Source organism: Coffea arabica, chromosome 6c, assembly GCF_036785885.1.
Source record: "Coffea arabica cultivar ET-39 chromosome 6c, Coffea Arabica ET-39 HiFi, whole genome shotgun sequence".
NCBI lineage: Eukaryota > Viridiplantae > Streptophyta > Magnoliopsida > Gentianales > Rubiaceae > Coffea > Coffea arabica.
Window position 1 is genome coordinate 46971292 of NC_092320.1, and position 27799 is coordinate 46999090.

General features: G+C 43.7%; 1 protein-coding gene across 1 annotated transcript; it reads right to left on the reverse strand.

The window, feature by feature from the left end:
* Positions 1–20778: 20778 nt before the first annotated feature.
* LOC140008769 (uncharacterized) lies at positions 20779–23751 on the reverse strand. Its single transcript, XM_072053641.1, has 2 exons — positions 23681–23751; positions 20779–23530 (listed from the first exon to the last, which is right to left on the reverse strand). The coding sequence occupies exons 1-2, from the start codon at positions 23749–23751 to the stop codon at positions 20779–20781; spliced, it is 2823 nt and encodes a 940-aa protein (XP_071909742.1).
* Between the last annotated feature and the right edge of the window lie 4048 nt (positions 23752–27799).

The following is a 27799-nucleotide window of genomic DNA, read 5'->3' on the forward strand; positions in this document are numbered from 1 at the left end:
TGTAAGTGTGGAAGGAATTGAGGTGATTCCTAGTACTGGCCATGGCCATGGATAAAAGGTGAGATGTGATAGTCAAGTTTTATGTGTAATGATTTTGAACTGAGATAAAAGGTACCAAAGGAGTAAAATGCATTTTCCGCCCACATACCTTCTAAAGAAATTATGCTTTGGAATTTTAAAGAAAAACTAGGAGGTACTAGTTTTATTTGCAAGCGATGATTGGAAATAAAATATATACGTTTTAAGTATGTGTAATTTGCCGATTTTAGTCAAAATGTGAATTTGACTTGAAGTTCAAAGTTGAAAATTTGTGAATAACTGATGAGTTGTTGAATTTTGTATATGATGGGTGGTTAAGGTTAAAAGTTTATAAACTAAGTTTTCCCCTTGATTGTATCTTTTCGCACTTGAATTTTTCTATGCTTTACATGAAAACAAATATATCTTGAGTTTTCGAAAGGATGGTGAGCTATTGTAATTATAATGAAAATCCTGAACTTGATAAGTTTCGGATTACTTTATATACTTTACTTATGGTTTCAAATTCTTGACTTTCTAGAAGGGTAAGCTTATCTTTAAGTGTACGGACTGAGGGACTTTGAGATATAGAATGATTGTATTCAAGAGTACGAAGTTAGTGAGCCTATTTGACTTGGTTTCCATTTGACATGTAAGTTAGCAAGTTGTATTTGTTTCTTGGATTTGAACTTGGAGCTTGAAACTTTAATTACAAAACCCTAAGACTGGTTGATTTTGGAGATGATGGTGTTCTGACTGGTGGCTTGTTTATTAAAGATTTTGAACTTCGAATGGATAATCTTGGTTCCAGCTTGTGTTATGGATTGATTGGATTTTTGGTTTAGCTATAGCCCTAGAAAGGGTGGTGCACGCTGTGAGGCCTTTTGTATCCTGCTTGTATATATTACTATATTTTGTGGCACTTAATTGCCTATATGCAATATATAACGTATTGGCCTTATTTTGTGACTTTTAATCCGTGCTATAATTTTTGATACCTGTAAAGAATCATGTCCTGCTTATAAACATTTGTGGACTTTGTATATGCATTAAGCTCTTTATGCCTAATGATGCTTTTCTTATGTTTTTCCTGTGCTTATAGACTTCTATTAAGTAGAGCAGCAGGAATGAGAAAAGGGGACCGTGGCCGAGGGCTTAGACAATCCTGTACTTGTGAGACAAATTGATGGACAGTTTCATATAATTTAATGGGTCCCCAGTGCTGAATATGAATTGAGAATAAACCAGAAGGTTAGATTTACCAAGGGATAATGGTTTAACCTAGTCGGGACCTTGGTAAGATTTTCTTGTGCGCAACATATATTACGATTGGTTCTGTGACCATATTTCTATCTTAGGAAGTTTGAACTCCGAAAGTATTTCGTTGGTTTGGTGAGAAACCTTGAACTACCTGAAATCGATTAGACTGAGCTTACTTGAGATTTGAACCTGTTTAGGCTAGTGTGGCCTTACATACCTAATGTGGACTTGAATTTGTGACTGCTTAAGAATGTGAATTGCTGGACAGAGGCTAGACCAGTGTGTTCTTACACGTACTCATGATCCTTGAAGTTGAACTTGAACTTGCACTTGAACTTGAACTTATGCTCTTATTCGTGCTCATGCACCGTGAACTTGAAGTATTTGGCTCTGCTTTGACCCTACTCTTGAACTTATTCGTACTGGTGTGATTGTAAACCGACTACTACTCTTCGGTGACGGTTGAACTGAACCTCTCTGGCGAGGCATGCCTGTTGTGTTGTCCAGCACCGCCTGGGGCAAATACTTGAACTGAGGCTTTTGGTGAAGCATAGCCGTTGAGCTAGCTTGTTGTGTTGTCCAGCACCACCAGGGCCGACTTACTGAACTGAAATTCTTTGGTGAAGCGTAGCCGTTGTGCTAGCTTGTTGTGTTGTCCAGCACCACCAATGATGAATTTTCGATCTAAAGCTTTGCTATATCCTGAATTTCTTTCAAATACCTGGGACTTTACGTCCGACTTCAAGCCTTTTGCCTGTTTTATCTGGTTACGCGTTTAACTCCCTATTGGATCATGACTATTTGATAAGTTGGATTGGCATGATATTTAGTACTTGAATATGATAAGTGATTATTTGATAAGCCATGCTTTACTGGATCATGGAAATACGATAAATGAGATTAGAATGATTCTTAGTATTTGACTGACTTTGAGGAAACTTATGGAACCGGGTGAATACAAGTTGGATTAGATTGAATTCTAATGCTTGATTGGTTTCTGAGCGATATCTTGACCGGATGTATATGCGTTGAAATTTCGAGGACGAAATTCTTTTAAGGGGGAGAGAGTGTGAGAACCCGTAAAAACCCTAATCTTTTCCTAGGGTTTATTTCCCCTTAATTGCATGTTTTTTTTGCGTTTTCTGGCTTAGGAAATTTTCCTGATGAATTTTTATGAGTAATTATAGTTTTAAGATGATTTTCCTAGCATTGGAGAAATTTTAGAAAATTAAGAGTAAATAGTGGACGTGGGACCCACTAGTGCGAAAAGTTCGGAAAAATTCGGCCAATAAGATTAAGTTTCGGATACTGTGTGAAATTTATCGGGTGTTAAGAGATAAGTAGAATGTGTGAAGTGATTGATGTGAGAGGGAAAAAGAAAGATAAGAATGCATTAATGAGTGTGACAAGTGTCACAATATGGTTGGTTGTGACTTAAGAAACACTATTCACCTTTTGACAATTTTTTTGACTTTTACCACTTGAGTTAAATATCTCAAAAATTACAAAAAAATTCACTCTTCTCCCTTCCCTCTTGGCCGGCCACCTTGAAGCTCAAAAGAAGGAAAACTCTTCCAAATCCTAGCCTCCATATAGCTCAAATCTTCCAAGAAAATTACTTAAACTAGTTTCTACTCCATAAAATCCTATCTTCTAGTGCTAGTAAGGGTTGTAGTGAAGTTTGTTTGAAGAGCAAAGGTGTCCACAATCCCTCTCTCTCTTGATTTCTTGGTAAGTGTTGCTTGAACACCCTACTACCTCTAATAATGGTTATATGATGCTTAGAAGTGGCTTGAGTGTTTGAAAATGTGATTTATCTCTTGATTTGGCTTGTTTTGGTGAAGTTTTTATTTTATTGGGAATTTTTCTGGTTTAATATGATCTTGATGTTGGGGGCTTGTATGATGAATTGTAATGGTTGGAAGTGACTCTAGTGAGTGTGAATTGTGGTTAAATGCAATCAATTTTGGATTTGGTGTGAAAAATGGAAAGTTAGGGTTCATAAAATCCCAATTCTGTCCGGTTTTAGATCACTGGGTTAGAGGCCGAATTAGACTTTGCTCAAAACATGAAAGTTGTAGGTATTGATGTGTTTGAGGTGCCTGTAAAATTTCAGGTCATTTGGATGAGTGCAGAGTGAGTTATGCCGTTTTTACTGTAGCTGTTCTGTTTTGATCAGAATGCGAAAACTGCGATAGTAATTGGCCCTTTTGACTGGAATTGGTTTGGATTTTGAAGTTGGTGTCTTCTGATGAAATGTAGCTGGATGTCTTAGCTAACTTATGCCTTTGGAATTTCGGCATTTGGACTTGTATGGACTGAGATATACCGATTACAGTTTTCTGTGTTTTGCAAACCTGTTTTGGTAATTCTGGTATAGTATTTGGCATTTTTTGACCTAGTTAAACTAGGAACTGGACTGAGTGACCTTCTACATTGTTGTAGCCCTGATTCATAGCTTCGAAACGGTGGGTCTTACACCCCCATCCGATAACCGTAGAGAATTTTACACCATTACCGCATAATAAGGGCAAAACAGTTTTCTATTTGGGGCCAAGACTAAGGCCATTTTCTAATTTCTGGTTTGCTATTATGCTCATTTATGCATATGTTTATAAAACCCTATTGGGGTTATAATTGGCATGGCTATATGGCTCGTTATCGAGTCTCATTGTATTTGTTTGCATGTTTTAGGGCGTGACGGTGGTGCACAACGTTCTTTTGACTAAAGTGTTTGAAACCGCATTGTGCTAGCTTGGTGAGTGTACTACTCACTTATGTGCTATTACATGGCTTTGATCTTTGTACTTGAGATGTTGAATGTTGATTGATCCAAGTGAGAGTGTACTTTATCACTTTCATTTATTGTTTCGCATGTTATTGGAAAGTTATATGAAATGTTATATGAAATGTTATATGAAATGAAATACATGACTTCAAATATTATCCATGAGCTCAACCCCATTGGTTATTGATTGAATCGAGCCGGCGAGGGCTTGGTCGTGCCAATTAATGTGCCTTGGGGCAACATCATAGGGAATCTTGTAGTATGAGAGACTCTTGATTCCGCTTTACTCGAGTAATACCACAATGCAAGTGTTTGGATTTCGGGCCCGGTTGAGGAATGTTAGGAGGAAGGGAATGGAAGTTAAGAGGAGTCTACGGTTGGTTACCTTTCAGACATTGACGGAGAGTCAATGAGACCTGATCAAGAATTCAAACGAGGAAAAGGGCTCTTGAGAGCCACTCGTATCCTTTTTTTCCTCATTATTAATGTGTGGCTTTATTTATTTTGGTAAATTGGACTGTTAAACTTGATGTATCCATGAATTTGGTTGCTTGAGTTGTATTCTCACTGGGCAATTAGCTCACCCCGTTCCTTTTGTTTTCCTTACAGGAATATGACTCTTTTGGAATGAATTTTGATAAATGGTTGCCGAATGAACTAGATGAATGACTCTTTTGTATTGTATATAAAATGGGACCCTAAATGTGTCATTAGGGCCGTTTTCACTTTTGTTTTGGCAAACCATATATGTAGTGACTTTTGTATCACTTTTAAATGTCATTTTTGGTTTGTAAAGGCTAAATGTTATGTGGTTTATGTAATTCATAAATTCGATGTTTGGTTGGGTTCGGACGAGTCGGTTACTATTCATGGCCGACTCCGGATTTTGTTTCTTTTATTTTGGGTTATTTTTCCCTTTTGCCTTATTTGCGCGCGTTATAAGTTCCGGAACGTGAAAGATCGCTCTATACTGCACCGTTAGTCCTGGCGAGAGCTGGGCAGGCAGTCCGCTAACCTCTTTGGTTCGCCTTAGGGGAAGGCGGGGCTGTCACAAAATGAAAGACAAAAATAGAACAAACAATGAAATTAGTAGAATTTGTAGAATAAGAAGCAAATCACGGAAAATGAAAAAAGGACATGAAATGATTCAAATAAAATCATAAAACCAAGAGGAACCAGAAATATAGCCTTGTGACCCCAATTTCAGCTGGAAAAAACTACTGGCATTGTGGTTTAATATATAACTGGATGTTTTACTTATACGAGTCATGAAAACGCAAAAAGTGGAAGGTGAGGGACAAAATGAACAGACACAAAATGTGAAGAATGTTTCTACATTTTGCTTTGGTGGGGTGGGAGGCAAGGGTTGAATTGTTGGGGACCTAGAATTGTAAGCTTAAAAGGGCATAAAGAGAATCAATATGTGCTATGAGGTGGCAAAGGGACGTCCCCAAAAATGATCACGATCAACCTGTCCCAGGATATTTTACATTATTCTATCTATATGTCGGGGCATATGCGTTGTGTGGATTTCAAGAAACCACGTCTACCCTTCGTCTTTAAACATATATATATAAAAAAAGTTCTCTTATAATTCAGGCTCAGCGGTGGAATGGATTTTGTAGCTTTGTTTACATTTGAACTACAGCTGCAGTTTTACTTCGAAATTTTTGTAACAACAAATCTGCACAAAACTGCAAGTGGTCTACAAAGCTTTTTTCTTTTGCTTTCATTATATGTTTTTTTTTATGGTCTCGAGTAAGGCTGTTGTTTTAACTTGTTGTAATGTAACTTTTAAACGACTTAAAATCCTTGTCCTCAAAGTAGTCTCTGTCCCTTCTGTCCCTTATTTATACATCTACCACGTGTCTCTAGCCTTTTGTTACTCAAGTTTACTCAAGTTAGCCTTTTGATAATAACCTGTTGACAAGTTTTATTAATCCAAACTCAAACAAAATAAAGAAGAGTTTTAGTTGATTTCTATGTTTATGATCAACAAGATTCTTTGTTAAAAAGAAAATAAAAAAAGTTATGAGTTATCTGTTTTAATTGATTTTGAGTAAATTTGTCAATAGATTATTATCAAAAGGCTAACTTGAGTAAACTTGAGTAACAATGGGCTAGAGACACGTGGAATAATTTTACTAAGGGATAATTTTAGGAACCTCCCTTGAGATTTTTGACAATTTCACTCAGCTCCCCCATTTTTAAAAATTACACTAACGTCCCCTGCTTTTACTGTTTAAGGAATATTGTAGACCCATCATGCTAGAATTGTACTTAAATATCCTAAAATACCCCTATGCAATATCATACATCAAAAGAAAGTGAAGAAAAGTTTTAGTGATCAATTTAACCAAAAAAAAAAAAAGAGTAACAAACACTTTCATTCAAGTTTGCTATGCTTCTACGATAATTATAAACCAAAAACCTGATTAACCTATTCAAGCAAACTCCAACTTAATCCCCAAATTCTATCAATTTTGGCATCACTAAAATATCAAATTTTACCAAAACTGCACTCAAACTTAATCCCCAAATTTTATCAATTTCGGCATCATCAAAATCCTAAACTCTACCCGAATCACTTCCTCTACAAATCGACCATAACCATCACCACCAACTAAAATACCCTTAAAAAGCTTTCAGCCCCAAATTAACACTATGGGCCTTTTTGGTAAACAAGTTTTTGGCTAAGTTTGTCTACTATAAGTTTTTTAACAACTTTAGCTACAATAACCTGAAAAAATTTTGAGAAATTTTTAAACGATACACTTCAAAATATCCAAAAATTTACGCACTTCAAAAATTTTTCCTACAATTTCTACAGTAAGTTACAATAAAATTTTAAATAAACAGCCAAAAAATTCGTTTACTAAACGGACCCTATATTTTGTCTATTAACTAATCTCACATGTCAAATTATGAACCCACCACCTATCACCCATCACTTTTTTTTAAACAGAAAAGGACCTAGCCAACCACTATTGACACCTATGCCAAGAGCAACCCATACTCCAATGGTGTTAGGAATAGAGAAGCTAATCTTTGTGACAAACCACTACCAATACTTGTAAATCAAACAAAAATGAAACAAAATGAAGATATTATATTCTAGTACGTAACAGACATAATAGCATAACCTCGATTCGTCCATTTTCCTCTTCCAACCATAGCCCATTAATTTCATTTTTCCCCTCTATCACAACCATCTTCATCATCTCCATCTAATTTGGCCATGAAATTTTCATTGGCTCCCTCAATTTGTAATTTTTAGAAATTTTGATTCTTTAATGTATGCAAATTATAATTCAAGAAGAAATAAACAAGAGGGGCTAATAGTTAAGTACCACAAAAAGAAAGAAATAGACAAGAAATAAACACTTCAGGTAGATTTGCATGGTGGTGTGTAGTTGATGGGTGGAATAGACCATGGGGTTATAGGTAGTAAGGAGAGAATCATAAGAGGTAGAAAAAAAGGGAGGGAAAGAAAAAAGAAACTGCTATTAATTAAAGTATGATTGGGGATGATGACAAGTTGTTGTAGGTTTTTATTTTTTTCCTTTCACTTTTGGTTTGATTTTTGTGTCCCACATATATGGTAAATTATCTATTAAATAAAGGGTATTATAATCATCTTATTGAATCAAGGGAGATCAGCGTAATTTTCTAAACTTGGAGGGAGTCGAGTGAAATTGTCAGAAACCTCAACGGAGGTTTCTGAAATCATCCCATTATCTAATCATCTCCTAAATGCAAAAATTGCCAAGTAATGAAGGAGAATGTTAATAATTTGAAAGCTATTCATATTTGTCTTACACTACTGGATTATAAATCTAATCTTCTTATTTTGGGTTTTGAAAATTTTTATCTATGCTACGTTGTGTTCTGTGAATTTGATGGAAAAGAAGAATTGTACTGTGTACATTATATCAATGTTCAAAAGTTAAGGAATCTTTTGATCTTATCATGAAGCGATTGCAATGTATCACAACTTGTAGTTTTGTTAAAAATAATGACATTTGATCTTGGTGCAAGCAGAGCCGGATCATTACCAACTAACGCCGTATTTTTTTCTCCAAACCTAAGACGTGGGTTACTTGATTAAGGTTTTAATTCATAAACTAATTGTCCATAAATAATATTATATTCATTGCATTAATAAAAATATTCGAGCATTAGTTTTTGGATGGCATAATGGTAAAGGTAATGTATCTGCCTAATTTTTTTTAAGATTAATTTTCAAAAAAATTGCTCTGTATCATCTCCACGTATGTAACCAGTGATTCCAAGTATCTATTCAGTATTTTTTTGAGTTGATCGAGTATTGAGACAAAATTATCAGCCATTTCTAATTTTACTTACCATACAAAGTTTCATGAATTTGAAACTCAATTACCTTAGTTTTGGAGATAAAAAATAAATTCCATGTACCACCAAAAAAAATCACCCATGTGCTGTTTATTAATCACAAAATCACAAATGACATGGTATAGAGGTTGCACACACAAATACAGACGCGAGTGTTGAGCAGTAGAATATGCGTTTGAAGTGGACTCAGTAGCGACACTCTTGGGAGGAATACCAACAATCCCAACGGATAGAGCAGCAGCTGAGCATCTCAGAAACAGATATAGCAGAAGTACAAGAGGAAATGGTGGAGGAAAGTGACAACATGCTGATCATTTCAGTAGAAGTGGGGCAACCTATCGAAGGTCAGAATATGGGCATTGGCATCACTGCACAAAACACACAAAGCCAGATATGTGCAGCTTGGGTTTTGAAGGAGAGAAGCACTGGATCAGTTACGTTGGATCATTTTTTGGCTTTACAACTGGCTCTATACAAGATAATGGCACAAGGCTGGCTGTACATTACGATCCAAACATCATGCTCTCAGGTGTTACAACTGATAAAAAGTCAAGCTTCAAGAGACATACGTCTAGCAGCCCACCTAGAGGACATAAGAGACATAAGCTCAATATTTAGGAGATGCTCATTTGATAGTCTACCTGTTGAAGGTAATAGAATCAGTAATAGATTAAGTAAGCTAGCAATGCATTTTCACTTTGATGAGGAGTTTCTAGACCCTCGGTGTCACGCCCCGAGCCCGCACATGCCCGTCACATGACATCCGCCGTACTCCCAAGTCCCACTTAGGAATACAAGGTTACATTAACTAATTAACCTTGACAGTACTAAATAATTTAACTAAATAAAGTGCAGTACGAATTACATATAAAAGAAAGTCTACGAATAATCAAGACGTTTGTACATTTATTCTCCAATTGAAACAACGGAAACAAAAAGTAAAGAAGACTAACAACTAGAAGTAGCTAGCCTGCCAACTTCTACTCATCTAAAGCTAGTAAAAGTCATCCTCAGGGTCTTCTACGTAAACCAATTCATACTCTTCCGAATCTGCAAAAATGGTAAGAAGTGGATTGAGCGACACATCACTCAGTAGGTAATATTTACCCCTCTATTGGACCATGTACTCGTAACTTTATAGATACATACATATATAAGTACAACTCAAATCGTTTGCATATCCTTCACATCCATAATTTTGAAAATAACGACATTTATAAAACAATCAATAGTAAAGAATGACAAAGAATACAAAAGCACTTTATTGACAATCATCTTGGGAAATCGTAATGTCATAAATCACGTTGCAACAATTCGTATGTATCTTCATATCCAATCATGAATCATCCCATAAAACGTTGTACATGAGAAATCGTAAAGTCATAAATCGTTTAGTCTCAAGTCACAAATCTCTTCATATTCATTCGTAAATCAACTCATATCAGTTCATAAGTCTCATTTCAAATCAGTTCATAAATCATTCCGTCAGATCAGCTCATAACAAGTAGATGTAATAACCGGCTATTGAGTACTCAGCTTAGAGATTTTACCCCTTCTAGGTGGGCGACCAATAGGTTTGATGACTACCGATTGGTCTCATTTCATTCTTGGGGTCAATCGGCTGAGCTTTATACCAAGCTACCATGACTTTCTCAGTTGGTCAATCGGCTGGGTTTTATACCAGGCTACCATGACTTTATCAATCGGTCAATCGACTGGGCTCTATACCAGACTACCATGACCTCACCAATCGGCTGGGCTTTATACCAAGCTACCATGGCGATTAGACAGGACTATAGCCCCTACCGTCTATTCCATGACTGCTCTGAGCTTTACTTGTCAAAATTCATTTCATATATCGTATACATAAATTTTCGCTTTCATAAAAGGTCCAGCTCATTTTGTATATAAGAAACATTTCAAAACATTTCAAATAAGTCACATGGTCCATTTTTGTATGGTAAAATATAGCTTTCATAAATATCCAAGCAAAGCATTTAATCAAACACATTTCGAGTCAACACAACAAAAAAGGATTGAAAACAAGAATTTCATTTGCACATTTGAAATCTCAGAAGGGTAAGTACCACCTACCTCTGTTTGGCTGCTCGAGTGGAACTACCTTAGGTCCTTGTATCATACCTATCAAATGCATGAGTTCCCTAATTAGTTGTTACTTCCTATAGATGAATAAATATACAACCTCTAAGTAAGCATAATATTCATACCTAGACCATTAAATAGACCCTAATAGCACCTCCCTCAAATTGGGCGATTTCTATTTTTGGAAAGTTTCCTAATTTGGAAAGTTTCTATTTTTAGAAAGTTTCTTAATTTGGAAAGTTTCCCTTTTTGTAACGTTTCTTAATTTAAAAGAAAATAGTTACTCATAAGCATGTTTATTATCTTGACTATTATCTTACTATACCTATTTATAATTTGTAATTAATTATTATTATTATTATTATTATTATCGTCCTTGTCGTCGCTACTTTAATTTATTACCACTTATATATATTTATTAAACAGTTATTATTACCTTTCACTTTATTTCTACCTTTGTGCGTGTGTAGGTGTTATTATTATTTATGTATATATAAACCTATATATATATTGACTTGTTATTATATTTATTGTCTTAACCTATTACACTTGTATTTATATTTATATTTTCGTTTACATCCTTAATTTGTTTCATCCATATTATTATTACTATTATTATTATTATTTTAAGCATTTCGTTCCACAATCTAAAGCTTATCTTACATTGTACAACTTAATCTAATAAGGCTAGGTTAAAATGTTTTAGATTTCTATTTAAGTACTTTAGACTTAATTAATAAAGTAATATTTTACGTGACTAACCCTCAATTCTAACAATTATATTAGATTGGGTCCTGAGTTTTAATATTCACAATATACTATAAAAATGGACTAGTTATATTTAAAATCTATTTATTAAATATTTACTAAATTTTTATACTATAGTTTGGTCCAAGTTTAAATTGCTCCCTTTCTACTTATTTATTTTTGTTTATTGTTATCATTATTTTTCATTTTATTTTATTTTATTATTATTATTATCATTATTTTTTTAATTTCTGGTGGGGCCCATGGTCGGCCAAAGTCCAACCATGGCTGACCATGGTCGCCAGAGAGTCTGGCGATCCATTTCCCGTAATTGCTCCATTGTCGCCAGCACTTGTCAGCAACAGCGGCTCTTTTCCCCCTTGTTTTTTTTTTTCCTCTTTTGTTGCGTTGCTTCTGCAACACCTAGCAACATCAGGGCAGCGGCAGCCGCCGCTGCTCTTTCCTACTTTTTTTTTTCTCTTTTAACAGATTGGGAAATCTATTCATCCCAAGATTATAGTCTATCACCCTATTCCTACTAATCCAAACATGAATCCTCCTAATCTCTTATAGAAACGCATATATCAATATGTATATAACAATAATATATATTCATAAAATATTTAGGATAATTAATTCGATTACTAGAATTTAAAGGAGAGGTTTCATGTGAATTTGGGACTTGCAGGTTTAGGTGCCTAGTTGACGGATCGATTGATGGTGACGCCTTCTTCTCCTTCTCTCCTCTCTGACGGCTCTTGCTCTAGGGAGGCAGACGAAAGAAAGGTAAGGCTAGGGTTATCTCTCTGTCTAGGGTTTTAATAAAATCCTAAACCTAGCCCTACTTATATTAGAACCCCTTATCCCATCCTATAGTTACTTTATTTTTCTTTTTTTTTTACATAGTAACTTTATCTTTTTAACTAATTGAGAAAATAAAATAATAAGGATAAAATAATAAAATTGGTGCCAAAAGTCGTGGGTTTCACACTCAGTCTCTTAGTACACTTTTGTAAAATTCAAATTTGAGCCCTTGCTCATATATTGTACTACACTTTTATTAGAAATAAAATTTCTATCGTTTCTGGAAAAAAAAAAAAAGAGTAGCGACACACTTCCTAAATTGACCTTTGCATATCAAGAGTTTCGTTACACTAAAGTCAGATGCACGTATCTTATCTTCGTCATCATTCTAAAATCTAATGTAACTTAATCTATTTTTTTTCTTTTTTTTTGTAATTTGGAGATGAGGTTTATGTCTTGTCTTTTTTACAATGTTGTTAAACTCCAACCAGATAGCGACTCAGCTAAACTACTAGATCGAGAGTCAATTGATCGGATCAGTTGGACTGTTCTCAAAATTCTGCTTAGACTTATTTTATATTTTTATAAGTTTCAGAAATATTGAAATTAAGTTCTTGGTTATATTTGGCCAATCATGAAAAATGTTCCAAAAATATTAGATTTACAATCAAATATACACCTAATAATTATATATAAAAATGTAAATTCATGGTTAAAATATGTCCATTTTCCAAAACTACTTGAAAAACTAAATTAAAACATATTAATGCACTAATGCTAAATTAATGAGATCATAGGGATATAAACATCTTAATTTAAAGATCATTTAGGAAAGCGAATGATTTTGATATTTACACTAAATAGGTGACGTTATTTTTATTAATAAATGAAAGTGTTACAATTTAAATAACTCAAATTATGTTTGGGAAAAAGAAAAAAAACAAATTTTCGAATCGGGTCACTGGTTTAGCCGATTTTTGATGGTTTTTTATTAAAGCGATTTTATACTACGAACCAATTCAAAAAGAAACCCGATTCACCGTCGGACCAATCGAATCGGCCAATTTGGTCCGGAGCTAACAACACTGCTTTTTTCAATAAATCCCTTCTCCTATATGGAGCTTGCCATTCATTAGGATCTGTTTCTTTTGCACATACTTGAAGCATTTTGGAACCTTTTGGCAGATGCATTCGCTTCTAACCTAAATTAGGTGTGCTAGTTTATTCTTGTAACACCTAATGAGCGGCAAATGGGTTCTGTACCGAAGATTTGAGTAATTAATAATAACTACCTTAGTTTGATTGGCAGAAATATTGTTTGAACATTTATAACTAATAATTGAATTCCAAAAGTTAAAGGTCTAGTTCCCGACGTGGAAACCTAAGAGTTCATCAATATCCACCATTTCAGTGTACTTTCCTCAGTGTTTAGAATTCCAAGATGTAAGATTTGAAGATGAATATCAACCTAGAATTTGGAGAGGTAAGAGTTGAAAAGAATAATTTCACAATTTAACTAAATAATTGGACCAAGTGACTTATTCTGTAGTTTATTTTCTTATTTCTTCTAATCTAGACTCTCGGATCGAGATAATATTGAAGATTAGAATTTTATAGTTTTACTAATCACTTGAACAATTTTATAACTTAAATAAACAATCGTCTTATACTCCTTTAATATCTAAAGTTTGGATTTGACGATGTAAAAAAAAAAAAAAAATTTTACACTTTTCTTGGTTTTTCGTTTGCTCATTTAATATGCTAAGATTCAGTTTTGGCTTCATGAAATAAACTTAGGTCAAGGGAAATTCTTTTCTTTTGCTCTTTGGTGAAAAACCTTTTTCCAGGAATGTGTATCTTGCAGGCCCTGCATTCATGCTGCTTTAAATCGCTTTCTTAGTTAATCACACTGACAATGTTTTGTTGCTTAGTCGTTATCAAGATTTAAAATCCTTGTGGCTTTCTTTAGTATTTAAAAGGAACTAGTGCAGCTGACCTTGATTAGAATACCTTGCGCTAGCAGCTGAAGCATGGTGAATACCATATCTCCTGCACTGGAAAAATAACTTTCAGATATCTAAAACAAATATAGTGAACAGTCAGTTGTTTTTTTAAGGACAAGTAAAATAAGAAGTAAAACAAACCAGAAAGTGGACTAAGCTGAAAATTTTTTTTGCACACCGGGATTTAATGATGTGTATTTCAAAGTATGTATATTCAGCATTTAGGGAGATGTACTAAAATTGTGGAGATAATTTTCTTAAACTAACTATTCGTCACGTAGATTTAATTAAAGAACAATCCGCTAAAGGAATCAAAATTTAAAATCTTCTGCTACATATACTCGTATGATTCCTTACAACATGCAAGTCCAATGCAAATGTACCGTTTGTTTCTGCTGTATTGATGTAAAAGATCTCATTGTGTGAAGAATTTTTCGTCTGCTTATGCTAGCTAAGTTCCATAGGCTGTGTATTAAAGAAAAATAAGACCTCCATGGAAGGTTCTTGCTCGGCTTTACCAACAGCCTGCTACCCTTTCGGAGTAAAAACTTTTGTACGAAGCATTAAACATCCCCGCACGAAAAAATTTAGTTTGAATAGTGAAGAAGCACGGAACTTCCCCGGACCGAGCTGAACTGGCGAGCTTGGGGTGCTGATGGAAGAGCTGATCCTAAGCCTGCAAAACAAACAAGAGTAATCTCACAGAGGGGGCCCGAGGGTGGTCCCTGAGGGCACTCCGACGGTCAAGTTAGATCTCCGGTGAGTATGGGTTCACGGGAAGTATTGACGGTCGGAGATGAATTGCCAATAGTGAGCGTACCTTGTACAGTTGATGCCTGCTGTTATTTATACCTGATGAGGGAATCCGACCTCCGCATGATGCGGGACTTGCCCAGTATAGATAGTATCCCGCACTCAGGGGGATCGTCCCCGACCTCTTCGGGATGGACCCTTGCCTCCTTCGGGAGCCCTAGTCAGTGCGGCTCAGGGCTGCCACCAGGGGCCGGGGGCCAAGGCCCAGCTCGGCTATGCCTGGGCTGCCACGTGTCCCGGCCCAGGATGGGCCTCTGCACTAGCCCCCTAGATTAGGTAGGACTGTCAGGCAGACCTAATCTACCTCTGCCACGTGGGGGGCCAGGGCCGAGCACTACCCTGTCAAGGTCACCTCTGGTACAGTGCTGTCACAGGGACGCTGCGTCCGCGTCCTTTCAGTTGTCACGCCCCTTCGGTTTTCGTACCATCATTAAATGCGTTCACATGGGGGTCGGTTCAAATTCACGCTACCGTTTTCCCTCCATTTCCCTTCCTTATAAATAGGGGTCATCAGATTTCAATCGACCCCATTTGCCATTTTCTCCTCCCCTTGCGCATTTCGCATTATCATTCCTCTTGTGCATTCGCATTTCCGTTTCCAGCAACTTCCGGCGTCTCGTGCCCAGATTCCGACGAGTCTCCCATCCCTTTTCTCGCTCCAGACATCAGTAAGTCCCTTCGCAATCCCTTTTTCCTTCCTTCAGTGTTCCTTTCTCCTTCCTCCGTCTCCTGACTTTTATGTCGGGTCACTCCGACGTTACTTCCACCGCCCCGCCATCTCCGGCCCGTCGCAGAGCCACCAGAATCTTCATTTCCTCATCCTCATCCTCATCTTCGCCGTCGCCTTCCCCTCCTCCTCCTTCCTCTTCTTCTGCCTCTAACCCCGACCTGCTCAATCCCATAGTCATCATGAGTTCTCCTTCTGCCCACTCCCCTTCGGCCCGAGCCGTTGAGGAGGCAGCCGAGCTCGATGCCCTCATTGCGCGGCAGGCTACCTCTGCCCCTTCCCCCAGATCTCCACACGACTCCCCCGGCGGAGCCCAAGGGGGAGCCGGGGAGGATAGGGATGCCTCTGAGGGGACCCCCGCTTCAGAGCAGGGGGACGACCCCGAGTTCTCCTATGGTCATGTCGACCTGCAGGAGGCCACCCTATCTTCCAAGGCAGTGGCCGAGCTGGCCAAATCTTACTCCATCCCTCCGGCCTACGAGTCGAGGGCGGCCGGGCCCGACGACCGAGCCTGCAGACCTCCCCCTGGCTTCGTAGCCATCTATAGGGAGCAGCTCATCGCAGGGCTCCGTCTCCCCATCCCTTCAGCCCTTATCGAGATTCTGAACTACTGGGGGCTCAGAATCACCCAGCTTCACCCCACCTCTATCAGGATTATTATTGGATTCCTGATCTACTGCCTCCTCTGTGACATCCCCTACTCCCTCTCCCTCTTCCGAGCCGCCTTCATCCTTAAGGCCGCCCTCCCTGGATGGTACTACTTCTCCTGCCGTGGTCCCCAAACCAAAGGAGGGAAATGTGCCCAGGAGTTGTTCTACGGCCTCCCCTCCTCAGTGAAGGATTGGAATGAGGACTTCTTCTTCGTCAAATCCACACATTTTCCCCCAAATGTGTGGAACGTTGGGGGGGTCAGGGCCGACTCCTACCCGGAGGATCTGCACTACGAGACCCTCAGCCAGCTGTTGGGCTCCAAGGTGAAGCTCGATGTCACCAAGCTCTCCACTGGGCAGATTTCCGCAACCGGGCTGATAGGGACGTTGTCCGGACCCTCTGGGGAAGTGGTGACCCCCGAGCCCAAAATCGACACCTGTAACGCTAGCTTTGTCCCTGTTGTGTTTGTGGTATATTGTGGTTCTTTGAACTGTCCCACCTTTTGCTTATCTGGTTGTGTTCGTTGCAGTGAGAAAGCTCTTCAAGCTGTTGGGCGCATCCACTGAGGAGGCGGCCGCCACTCCCCAGCCAGGAACTGCCCAGGAGGTCCCTGGGGCGACCCCAACCGTGGGGGGCGGTCAAGCCCCCCAGAAGGAAGCGCAGGGAACACCCTCCCCCACCAAGAAGGCTGCCAACAACAAGAAGAAGGCGGCCGGGCAGAAAAGGGGGCGAGTGGACGAGCCCTCCCAGCCCGGGAAGAAGCTCGCGCTGGTCCCCGCACATTCTTCTCCTCTCACGCTGGTCTCCGGGGGGCCAGTCCACCTGGGCGTGGGCTCCGCCGAGGAGCATGCCCAGGAGTCAACTCTCCCGAGCTTGTGGCACTTCCGCCACGTAGCTCCCCTGAAGCCAGGCCAAGCCCCCACGATGCACGACCCCCGCCACTTCTGTCCGGGCTGGGGACTCTCCATCAACGACCGAGCCCAGTTTCCCGAAGTGGCTCGCGAGCTGATGGTGGGTTCGGTCCTTCCTCGGGACAAGAGGTGGATGGAGCTGGCCAGCCCTTCCGAGCTCTTGGACGCGTACTACACCGCCCAGGCTCAAGTAAGTATAGCTCGTGGGTTAGCTTTTTGCCTCCGTGTCTGGGTTAAGTGATGTGGCGTGCTGACCCGTTCTCTTTCCTTTTCAGTCCAACGCTGCCGGTGCTGCCCTGGCTACCCGCTTCTCCGAGCTGTCTCCGGACCTGGAGGAGTTACGGAAGAAGAACCTGGAGACTGAGAAGAAGCTCTCCCAGGCCCTTAAGGAGGCCAGCTCCCTTAAGGCCAAACTGACCAAGGCCGAGGGGGAGCTGGACGCAGCTCAGATCCAGCTCGCCTCCACCAGGTCGGAACTCGACCAGGAGAAGGCCGGCGTGGCCAAGCTGAAGGAGGACCACGCCCTCGAGCTCTCCGGCACCGTCAGCCGGGAGCGAAAGAAGGCTGTTCGGGAGTTCCTTTCTTCCGAACAGTTCGAGGAGGACATCGCCCTCCTTAACCTGCCCATCCTCCAGGTCGGCGCTACGCGGGCCCTGGACAAAGTGAAGAGCCTCAACCCTCCTGGCTTCAACTTGGCAGACTTCAAGGACTACAATCCCGCGGCCGAGGAGAGGCTGGACTGGCTCTTCGACGGGTATCGCAAGGGGCATGCTCTGAAGGGGTTGGTGGGCCGAACCGACGTCGGGGCCGAGCTGGCGGAGGTCCCCTTGGAGGAGAGCGGGTCTCCCGGCAGGGCTGCTGGGAAAGAGCCGGTGGTCTAGGGCGGCTGCCACTCCAGAAACCCTTTCCGTCTTCTTATAAGGATATGACCATGCTCTAGTTGAAAATGCTCTTGAGGGTCCATCTGAGACGGAAAGGTTCCCCCGCCTGGGAAGCCTTCACCATACGCTTCTCAGCATGTTTAAGGTGTACCTTCAACTCCTGCTCTAGGTGGACTACCAACGAGAGGAAGGGGGGTCGAGCTGTGTTCTCTTCAGAGCTCGGCACATTTTGTAGCAGCTAGGCAGCTATAGAGCTTTGTAATAGATAGGCCTTGTAATAGTTTGTAATAGATAGGCTTTGAACGCGTATGCGGAATTTCGAAAAATTAATCTGCCTTGCTTGCCCGCACTCAACGGCGTGTGCCGACCTCCTAGGCCGAGCACCAAACGCGTCACCTTTTTAATCCCGCAGTGGAGTTGCCCAACGGCAATCTAACTATAAAAACCATGTGCCGGCCTCCCGGATCGGGCACCAAATAGACCGACTAAGGGGACGAGCCAGCCTCTTGGGGCTGAGCACTTGAACATTAAGGGCGTTCTTGCCGACCTCCTGGGTCGAGCGCGAAGCCACCAAATAGACCCACCAAGGGAACGTGCCAGCCTCTTGGGGCTGAACACTTAAACATTAAGGGCGTTCTTGCCGACCTCCTGGGTCGAGCGCGAAGCCACCAAATAGACCCACTAAGGGAACGTGCCAGCCTCTTGGGGCTGAACACTTAAACATTAAGGGCGTTCTTGCCGACCTCCTGGGTCGAGCGAGGAGCCCCGGGATTCGAGAACCCGTGCCGACCTCTGGGGATCGCACGTCGGGCTCCAAACTCCTCTTTCGCCGACCTCCTGGGTCGTGCGAGGAGTTTCTAGAACCCTCCCTGGCTTCCAAGTTTTTCTCCATCGTGCCGTCCTCCTGGGACGAGCACTTCACCTGGACTCCGATTTCCCAGTCGTGCCGACCTCCTGGGCCGAACACTTCTCCTGGATTTTTTCCACTCCGAGACGATAACTCCACTCCGAAACGATAACTCATGCCGTCCTCCTGGGATCGAACATCAGGTTTTGAACTCCCTTTTCCGCCGACCTCCTGGGTCGAGCGCGGGGTTCCCAGAACCCTTCCCAGTTTCCCAGTCGTGCCGACCTCTTGGGGTCGAACATTGGGCCTTGAACTCCTTTCTCGCCGACCTCCTGGGTCGAGTGCGGAGTTTTTAGAACCCTTCCCAGTTTCCCAGTCGTGCCGACCTCTTGGGGTCGAGCACTTCACCTCAATCTTTTCCTACCCCTAGCCCCCCACTAGGACAATTAGTGAGGCATCGCTAAGTGTGCTAGTGCAAGGTACAAACTTGAGCTTTCGAAAGGAAACAAGTACAAGGGAAATTAAAAACAAGTACAATTGCAAACTGTGAAGTCGGTCTTTTATTGAATGACAAAACAAAAATTCAGATTTCAGAGAACAGGCGACTGAACACCCTGGCTTAACCTATGCTACAAACAGTCGCAGATTGGAGAAGTGCCAAGTACGGGGTACCTCAGATTCATCCATCTTGGCGAGCCTGCAGTAGCCAGCTCGACTCACCTCAAGGACCTGGTATGGGCCCTCCCAGTTTGGGTCGAGCTTGCTGGAACTGTAAGCTCTGCTGATTGAGTTCTTTCGCAGGACCAGGTCTCCTGGCTGGAATTGTATGCTTTTTACTCGAGCGTTATGGTAGCGGGCGAGCTGGCTCTTGTACTTAGCCATCCGTACCGTCGCCTCTTCACGCCTGGCCTCCAGTATGTCCAAACTGTACCGCAACTCCTCTTCATTGGTCGTCGCAACGAAGTTCTGCGTTCGGGGCGAGGGGAGTCCAATCTCCGCGGGGACCACTGCTTCCACTCCGTAAGTTAGAGAGAACGGAGTCTCATGGGTGGCCGTCCTGGGTGTGGTGCGGTAAGCCCAAAGGACACTGGGGAGCTCATCTACCCAGCTCGATTGGGCGAACTCCAACCTAGTCTTCAACCCTTATAAAACGGTTCGGTTAGCGTTCTCCACCTGACCATTGGCCTGGGGGTGACCGACTGACGTGAAGTGTTGGTTGATCCCGAGCTCAGCGCACCAGCTCCGGAAGGAGTTCTCGGCGAACTGGCGGCCGTTGTCGGATATCAGGACATGCGGAATCCCGAAGCGACAGACTATGTTCCTCCAGAAGAACTTCTGAATTGCCTTTCCCGAAATAGATATTAAAGGCTTTGCCTCCATCCACTTCGTGAAATAGTCGATGGCCACCACGAGGTGCTCGTACCTTCCAGGAGCTCGGGGGAAGGGACCCAGGAGGTCTATCCCTCACTGGGCGAAAGGCCAGGGACTGTGAATGGGGATCATCTCCCGAGCTGGCTGGTGGCGCAGCAAGGCGTGCACCTGGCAAGCTCGGCATTTCTGCACCAGCTCTGCGGCGTCTCGGAAGACGGAGGGCCAATAGTAACCCAGGAGAAAACACTTTTTCGCCAGTACCCGAGATCCTACATGTGCCGCACATAGACCTTCATGGATTTCCCGGAGTACATAGTTGCCTTCCTCGGGAGTCACGCACTTTAGCCAGGGGGATAAGTACGATCTCCTATAGAGGGTTCCCCCGACGTAGGCGTATTTGGCAGCTCGGAACTGGGTTCTGCGGGACTCGGTTTTGCTTTCGGGGAGGGTACCCGAGCTGAGGAAGTCTATGAGGGGTGTCATCTAGGTGGCCGAGCTGTCTATAGCCAGGACCTGGACCTGGTCGATACTTTTTTGTTTTACCACCTCTACTAAGACTTCCTTGCTCAGATGGGCGAACGAGGAGGATGCCAACTTTGACAAGGCGTCCGCGCGCTTGTTCTGTGACCTTGGCACCCGCTCGATTTCAAATGTTCCAAACAAGGCCACCACCTCTCGTACCTTGGCCAGGTATTTCTTCATAACCTCGTCCTTGGCTTCGTACTCCCCGCGGACTTGGAGGACGACGAGCTGAGAATCACTCCGAACTTGGATTGCGGTTATACCCATCTGGTGGGCTATCCGCAACCCTGTGAGCAGGGCCTCATACTCGGCCTCATTGTTGCAGGCGGGGAAGTCAAATCGGAGAGCGTATGTCAGCTCTTCCCCAGTGGGCGAGATGAGCAACAGGCCTGCTCCACTTCTTTCTTTGCTGGAGGCCCCGTCCACGAACAATACCCAAGGATCCTTCGGCCGTACCTCCTCGCGCAGGGGGCACAGCTCAGGTAGAGTTAAGCTAGCCCCCTCAGCAAGAAAGTCTGCCAAGGCCTGGGCCTTGATAGCTTTGCGAGGCTGATAGCTGACGTCGTGCTCGGCCAGCTCGACGGCCCACTTGGTCATCCTGCCCGAGACTTCAGGCTTGGTGAGTATCTGCCGCAGAGGCTGATTGGTTAGGACGACGATGCTGTGGGCTTGGAAGTATGGTCTAAGTTTCCGGGCAGCGTGCACCAAAGCCAGGACTATTTTCTCGGCTGGCGTGTACCGCGTCTCCGGCCCATGGAGAGCCCGACTGACATAGTATATTGGCCTCTGAACCCCCTTGTCCTCCCGCACCAGGACCGCACTAACGGTCTCGTTGCAGGTAGACAGATACAGGAACAGAGTCTCCCCCTGCTCTGGGGCAGTCAGAGTGGGCAGCTCAGCCAGATAGGCCTTCAGGTCGGTGAAGGCTTTCTGGCACTCCTCTGTCCAGTAGAAATCTTTCGGTGCTTTCAGTACTCGGAAGAAGGGCAGCCCCCTGACCGCGGAGCGCGAGAGGAACCTGCTCAGGGCTGCCATCCTCCCCGTGAGCCGTTGGACCTCCTTTACGTTCCTCGGGGGGGCCATGTCCATGATGGCCTGGAGTTTATCCGAGTTGGTCCGAATTCCCTCCCGGGACACCAGGAAACCCAGGAACCTTCCTGATCTGACCCCGAAGGTGCACTTCTTCGGATTTAGGTGCATCCGGCTTTCCTGTAGGATATCCAGGATCTCCCTCAGATCGGGTATGAGTCGCTGGTCAGCTCGGCTTTTGACGATCATGTCGTCCACATATACCTCCATGTTTTCGCCGATCTGATTTTGGAACAATTTGTTGACCAGGCGCTGGTAAATAGCTCCCGCGTTCTTCAATCCGAACGGTATGGTCCTATAGCAGTAGGTTCCTTCCTCAGTGATGAAGGAGGTCTTATCGCGGTCCTCCTCAGCCATCTCGATCTGATGGTATCCCTTAAAGGCATCCAAAAAGCATAAAACGTCAAAACCCACGGTAGAGTCTACTAACCTGTCGATCCTCGGCAGGGGGAAACAGTCTTTCGGGCAGGCCCTGTTGAGATCCGTGAAGTCGACGCACATCCTCCAGGTCTGGTCCTCCTTCTTGACTAGGACGGGATTGGCCAACCAGGTCGGGTAGTAGACCTCCAGGATGATCTTGGACTCCAGCAACTTGCCGACCTCCGCCTTGATCACCTCATTCCTTTCGGGGGCGAAGCTCGTTTTCTTCTGCTTCACCGGCTTGAAGTGAGGATCCACGTCGAGGTGGTGGACTGCCAGGCCTGTTGGAATCCCGGGCATGTCATCCACCGACCAAGCGAAGACCTGGGAGTATTCCCTCAACAGAGCTTTCAAGCCCTCCTTCTCCTTGGCGGGCAACAAGGCTCCAATGCGGAGAACCTGGTGGGGCCGATCCTCCCTTAGGGGGAGCTCCTCAATCTCATCTTGGGTGCCCAGCTGTTGGGCCTCATCCCCTGGGATGTAAGGCTCCAAACAGGTTGTCTGGGCGACCACCTTCTCCTGCGCCCGGAGCGTGGCCAGGTAGCAAGCCCTGGCTACCTCTGGGTCGCCGCGCACTTCGGCTGTCCCTCCAGGGGTGGGGAACTTGACGCTGAGGTGGAAGGTAGAAGGAATAGTCCGGAGGGCGTTCAAAGCAGGTCTCCCCAAGAACACATTGTACGGGGACGACTGCTTGACCACCACGAAGTTAACGGGAACGGTCCGGCATTTGGGAGCCTGTCCTACTGTGACCCTCAGGGTGATCATCCCTTCCGAGCTGATGGGTGGTCCGGTGAACCCCACCAGAGGTGTCCGGACCGGGGTCAGCTGGTCATCCCTTAATCCGAGCTCCTTGAACACCCGATAGAACATAATGTCAACCGCGCTACTCTGGTCGACATACACCTTTTTCACCCGGTAGTTGTTGGTGACAATGTCTATCATGATGGCTTCGTGATTCCCGGAAGCCAGGGGGACCGCGTCCCTTGGTCCGAAGGTAATCTCCTCGTCCATGCGCAAGCGCTTCAAGGAGTCATCCCCTTCGGGGGGTGGTCGCTTGTTCTTCCGAGCTGCATGACTGTCCCCCCCCGTGGGGCCTCCGGCGATGGTGTTTATCACTCCCGCCAGGTTCTGGGTGTCCTGGTCGGGGGAGTGGCCCCGAGGAGCGTCACGCCTCTCAGGGCGGTCGCGTCGCCGTCCCTTATGCCTATCTCCGTAATGGTTGCGTCCGAGCTCCTGACCTGGTCGGCGCACGAACCTCCCTAGAAAGCCGCGTTGGATCAGATACCCGATCTCCTCACGCAGGGCCTAGCATCCCTCCGTGTCGTGTCCGACGTCGCGGTGAAAGGCGCAGTACCGGTCTTGGTTCCTTTTGTTCCGAGGCGTCCCCATATTGGGCGGCCGATCTCCCAGCCCTTCCGCCTCCATAACGGCCAAGATCTGGGCTCTGGGCCGTGTTAGAGGGGTGTAGGTCTTCTCTGGGATGGGGGCAGAGCGGGTGCCTTCTCCTTCGAGAGCCGATCAAAGACGTTTTTCTTGGCCGGGGCCTCCTTGCCCTCTGGGGGGTTGGTCCGGCCTTTGCGATCTCCGATCTCCCGATCTGATTCTTTCTTCAGGCGACCTGCCTCCTCCACATTAGCAGTCTCGTGTGCCCTGCGAAGGAGCTCCTCCAGGTTTACTGGAGGCTTCTTGGCCAGATCGTAGAAGAGCTCCTCTACCCTGAGCCCGTTTGTAAAGGCAGCCATTACCACTTTTTCGTCTTTGTCCTTGACCTGCAAGCTCTCCGCATTGAAGCGGGTCATGAAGTTCCTCAGCGACTCGTCAGGCCTTTGTCTGATGGACATCAGGTGAGTAGCGTTCCTCGCGTAAACCTTAGAGGAGACGAACTGGGCTGCAAACTGCCGGGTCAGCTCGAAAAAACTCCGTATAGACCCCGGTTTCAGGCCTTGGAACCAGAGCCGAGCTTTCCCCTTCAAAAACATAGGGAAGGTTTTGCAGCGGACTTCATCCGCAGCAGTTTGCAAGCGCATATGCGTCAAGAAGACCGAGAGGTGGTCTTCCGGGTCGGTAAAGGCATCATATATCTCGATGCTCGGGATCTTAAACCTCCGGGGTAGCGGGTAGTCCTCTATTTCCCGGGTGAAGGGTGAGGTTGTGTAGTTGTCCTCGTACGGCCGGGGCCTCAAGATCTGCTCGGGCTCATCCCGGGCGGGTTCCAGATAAAGGGGGTCGCGGGGTCGGCTCTTGACAGACCGAGCAGGGGAACGCTCGAACCCATTCCGTGTGGGCTTCCGCGGGAAGGGGTCTCTGGGACGGCTTCTCGCGGACCGGTCGCGAGAATACCTCTCGCTGTCTCCGACCTCCGAGGCTCGCGGGCGAGGTGGAGTCCGGGGTCGTTTCCTCCTAGGAGGCTGGTCGCGCGACTCATCCTCCGAGGGTTCGGGGAGTGGCTCCTTCTCCTTCCCCTTCGCCTTGGAGGTCTGCGCGCCTCCAGCCTCCTCCCCCTCTTTTGCCTGCTGGATGATGTCTTCCAGCATGGGGAGGTTCTCCGTCACGAACTGGAGGATCTACTGTCTCCTTTCTCCTGAAAGGGCTGAGCCCCCGACGCCCCGGGACGCCTCAGCCTCTCTTCGTTGGGACCCCTCACCGCCTCCAGGGCCGGTGCTGTCTACCGCTCGCTTGGATCGCGTCTTCGCCATCAACACAACTGCACTTACCTCTCGTTTCCCACAGACGGCGCCAACTGAAGAAGCACGGAAATTCCCCGAACCGAGCTGAACTGGCGAGCTCGGGGTGCTGATGGAAGAGCTGATGCTAAGCCTGCAAAACAAACAAGGGTAATCTCACAGAGGGGGCCCGAGGGTGGTTCCCGAGGGCACTCCGACGGTCAAGTTAGATCTCCGGTGAGTATGGGTTCACGGGAAGTATTGACGGTCGGAGATGAATTGCCAATAGTGAGCGTACCTTATACAGTTGATGCCTCCTGTTATTTATACCTGATGAGGGAGTCCGACCTCCGCACGATGCGGGACTTGCCCAGTATAGATAGTATCCCGCACTCAGGGGGATCGTCCCCGACCTCTTCGAGATGGACCCTTGCCTCCTTCGGGAGCCCTAGTCAGTGCGGCCCAGGGCTGCCACCAGGGGCCGGGGGCCAAGGCCCAGCTCGGCTATGCCTGGGCTGCCACGTGTCCCGGCCCAGGATGGGCCTCTGCAAGTAGGCTTTAGGCTTTTACTTTTAATGTTTCACATAGTTGATGGCTACTCTACAAGATGATAGAAAAGGAGTTTTGATTTCCATATTTTATATCTCGTAGATCTTTCTGGTAGTCGCTAGTTGCATTCATAAATAGCAGCTATTAGGGACCATAAAATATGGGGCTTGGGCAAGGCTGCGGTTATGTGCAGTCATTGTACTTCTTAGATTGTTTATCGTACAAAAACACAATATTATTGTATCAGTGAAAAAATTAGCGTACATGAATAAAATATTTTGCTTATATTTGGACGTAATAATATAATAAGACATCACGTCACGTTATTCCAAGTATTAATTTTTTTTTTTGTTTGTGATTCATGAGCCATCCCAAACTTTTTTTTTTGATCCAATCAAATGAGGAAAAATCTTTTTCACACTCTTTACATAACGTAAATATTGTTAAGAGTCGTCCAAAATAAAAACAAAAAGATTTGTGATGCTGAAGTGACTTTCAAATCGTACCTGTACCAACCTCAAAATTATTAATATAGCATGTACTACTTTAGGTAGAGACTTTAAAAGCAGTTTTTTTTTTTAACATAGGTATCCAGTTTTCAGAAATTTGCCCTTATTCTACAGGTTTTATGTTTATCATGCTACAAAAATAATTGCGTAAATAAAAAAAAAGTAATAATTGGAGAGCATTTTGTTGAAAGATGAGAAACAAAAAAAAATGGCATTTTGAATCAGGCATAATGTAAGGTCCCGGTGCAACCCAATGAGTACAAACAAATTTACAATGATGCACAAAGATATATCAAATTTAAGCACAATAAAGAAAACTTAATTAAAGAGAAAAGATAAGAAATGCAAACCAAATATCAAACCAATAGCCTCTTCAATTGATGGCGATGCTAACCAAGATGTACAAGTGAAGGCTCACTCCTTCCTCACCCCAAATACTCTTTGGTTGAGCCAAGGAGTTTTACAACTATTCGAGTTAACCCTCAACAACCTACACTTGAAAGATCACTCACCCAATTAAGAACTATTTTATACAAATGAGGCAACCTTCACCAAGGTTTTACCACTCCAAGTGATAGGTTCACCTTCACCAAGGTTTTACTCCTCCTAGAGAGTAACCTTCACTTGAGCAACCTCACAACCCAACTTTCCCAACCCCTTATACAACCAACAAAGAATCTTTCTACTCAAAAATCTCACTTGTAAGCTTGTATTTTGTGTTGGCAAAAGTCTCTCGTCTTCTTGAGCTTTGGGGTGTTTATAGAAGGTGAGAAATGGCTCCAAAAGACTCTCCAACGGTCAAATATTAAATGCTGTCAAAACTAGCCGTTGGCCTGTCGGACGTCCGAACCACCTGTCGGACGTCCGAACCCTGCGTCCGAACGTCGTCAGAGAGTCATCAAATCTTTGCGAAATTTCTCGGACGTCCGATGCGATCGATGTGCGTCCGAGGCGTGCGTCCGATCCTTCCGGACGTCCGATGCTTCCTCACGAGCGTCCGACAGAGTTTCCTTCTTGATGTTCTTCATCCTTTCGGACGTCCGATCCTGACTTCTTGAACGCCCGACAGCTTCAGCAAACTTTGCCTTTCAATTGCACTTGTTCATGGAATCAAACAACTTCAAAACTGAAAGTATATCTTGAAGAAATATTAGTATCATCCATTTGTTTTGTAAACATCAAAAGATAGGGATCAAGATCAACACATAAGGTTAGGTTAGGTCTATAGTATCCCTTTCTTCACAAAGCTTGTGAACAAGGCAGTGTCCCTGTAAGATTTTTATTTTTGGTTCTCTATGATCCATTTAAGTGGCTCAAGATATATTCCTTCCAATGACTGGTTTAAAATGGTCATTGCCCCAAGAAAATCCATAATCAGGATGATTGTGAAATCCATACCTGCATTCTGTTGCTAAGTTAACTTGCATTAAAAAAAAAAAAATTCATACAACTTCATAAACAGTATCTTTCTGTCAATACCTTATGTTATTAGCTACATATACCTACCATAAATTTGCATGACAGGGTTTAAATCCATTTGATGACTATTTTTGGGTGTTTTGAGAAAAAAATATTTTACTGTATCGTATCGCTTTTGTTGATAAAGCTGTTTGTGAAATAAAAAATTGATCAAAAAACATACTTATGATATTGCTATTTCCCTCGTACTACAAACCTTGAAATTTTTACCTAGTTCAGCTGATGGACGTCGAAGGAGTAGAGGAAATGGACATCAATAATGAGTTCAAATAC

Bases quoted from the DNA above. Each gene is read 5' to 3' on its own strand.
- LOC140008769 (XM_072053641.1), bottom strand. From the start codon at position 23,751: ATGGAGGCGGAAGGGCTGGGAGATCGGCCGCCCAATATGGGGACGCCT. The intron at 23,531-23,680 runs GTACTGCGCCTT...TTACGGAGATAG, and splicing joins AACAAAAGGAACCAAGACCG to GCATAAGGGACGGCGACGCG.